The sequence below is a fragment of the Equus caballus genome, chromosome 7 (genome assembly GCF_041296265.1).
Source record: "Equus caballus isolate H_3958 breed thoroughbred chromosome 7, TB-T2T, whole genome shotgun sequence".
NCBI classification, from domain to species: domain Eukaryota; kingdom Metazoa; phylum Chordata; class Mammalia; order Perissodactyla; family Equidae; genus Equus; species Equus caballus.
In genome coordinates this window covers 79702850-79704958 of record NC_091690.1, presented here as the reverse complement: position 1 = coordinate 79704958, position 2109 = coordinate 79702850, and the positions used below count along the sequence as shown (strand labels likewise).

At 39.7% G+C, this 2109-nt stretch overlaps 1 protein-coding gene across 1 annotated transcript; it reads right to left on the bottom strand.

Annotated features, from left to right (window-relative positions):
* Window positions 1-1143: 1143 nt before the first annotated feature.
* On the bottom strand, window positions 1144-2109 carry OR10AB7 (olfactory receptor family 10 subfamily AB member 7). The gene has a single exon (XM_005612317.1). It carries the CDS (start codon window positions 2107-2109, stop codon window positions 1144-1146), a length of 966 nt encoding a protein of 321 aa, XP_005612374.1.

Sequence of the window (2109 nt, the reverse complement as noted above, 5' to 3'; positions counted from 1 at the left end):
AAAAGAAGACTTGGAACTTTAGTATTTAAAACACAAATAGAACACAATGAAAAATTTAAAAGACATCATATGAAAACACGTGAGATGCAGATAAAGCAGAGCTGAGAGGGTAATTTACAGTACTAAATGCTTACATTACTAAAGAGGTCTGATTGTATAAATCAATCTTGAAAGATAAAAATTAAATGGGAGGAATCACTCTACTGGATGTCAAGTCTCACTATATAGCTACAGTCATCAGAACAGTGTGGTGTGGGTGGAAGAACAGATACACAGATCAATGAAGCTGACTGGAGAACCCAGAGAACGATCCACACAAGTATACCCAATGGATTTTTTCAAAAGGTACAAAAGCAATCCACTGAAAGAAGGAAGGCTTTTCTAAAATGGTGCTGGAGCAATTGTATATCCATGGAGGATGGAAGCACTTCAACCTAACCTCACACCTCATGCAAGAATTAACTCAAAATAGATCATAGACCTAAATGTAAAATGTAGAACTATAAACTATAAGTTTTGGGAAAAATATAGGAGAAAATTGTTAAGATATAGGGCTCGTCAAAAGTTCTTAGAATTGACACTAAAACTATAATCCATAAACAAAAAGACTCATCCAATTACTATTATGAAAATGCTGTGTCTCAAAACATGTTCAGAACAAAACATGTTTTGATTCATTTACTGCTTGCGTGTTTGTATTATACATACATACATGCACACACACATACACATACCTATGCTAAAAATATTTTAACTGTATCCTGTTTGTACTGGAAAAATGGTGATGTGAAGATATACCAGGTAGTTAGACAATATTTTAATTTCTTTGCACACAAAGTGATGATTTTTATTGGAGGTAGTCCCCTTTTTCCACTTTTATTTATCAGCAATCTGTAAATTGTTTTTTAAAGATTTTTTTATTTTTTTCCTTTTTTCTCCCCAAAGCCCCCCAGTACATAGTTGTATATTCTTCGTTGTGGGTCCTTCTAGTTGTGGCATGTGGGACGCTGCCTCAGCATGGCTTGATGAGCAGTGCCACATCCGCGCCCAGGATTCGAACCAACGAAACACTGGGCAGCCGGCAGCGGAGCGCGCGAACTTAACCACTCGGTCACGGGGCCAGCCCCAGCAATCTGTAAATTTTTAAATGTTCAAGGTTCTTTTATTAACCCTCTGAGAGATAAGCCTATTTGCATTGTCTACTACTTTCATTAGGGCTATCTGCATTTCTTTGTTTCTTAGACTGTATACTATGGGATTAAGCAGAGGTGTCAGCACTGTATATGTCAAAGCCATTGGCATATCTTCATGGAATGAGTCACTGTCCTTGGGCCTCAAATAAACAAAGCAAGCAAATCCATAGTGGATGCACACTACAGTGAGGTGGGAGGAGCAAGTTGAGAAGGCCTTATACTTCCCCTTTGCAGAAGGCATCTTCAAAACTGTGGACCCAATGAAGACATAGGAAATCATAATTAAAATAAAGCTTCCCACCAACACAAAGGCAGAGAGCAAAAAAGTAGCCATTTCATGATACAAAGTGTAATCACAAGCAAGGGAGACCACAGGCGAGATGTCACAGAAGAAGTGCTGGATGGTGTTGGAGTCACAGAAAGATAGGTTGAATACAGTGATGACGATGCAGAGAGAAACCAGGAATCCAACCATCCAAGACGCCATCATGAGCTGCAAGCACATCTTATGGGTCATCCGGATGGCATAATGCAGTGGGTTGTGAATGGCAGTGTAACGGTCATAGGACATGGCAGCAATGATGAAACAGTTATTCCCTCCTAAGCCTAAGAAGAAAAACATCTGTGTGGCACACTCAGGAAGAGAAATGGTCTTGTTGTCTGACAGCAAGTCCACCAAAATACGGGGGAGAATTACCATAGTGGTACAAGTTTCTGAAATGGACAGACCACAGAGGAAAAAGTACATGGGAGTGTGAAGGTTGTGACTGAGCTGGATGGCCACCATTATGGACACATTTGCAGTTACGGTAGTCACATGGCAAAAGAAAATCATCACAAAGAGAAAATTCTGCAGGTCTGGGAAACCAGAAAATCCCCACAGAAGGAATGTGCTCACTGTAGTATGATTTCCCAT

Excerpts from the sequence above, each read along its gene's own strand:
- OR10AB7 (XM_005612317.1), bottom strand. The coding sequence starts at position 2,109 with ATGGGAAATCATACTACAGTGAGCACATTCCTTCTGTGGGGATTTTCT.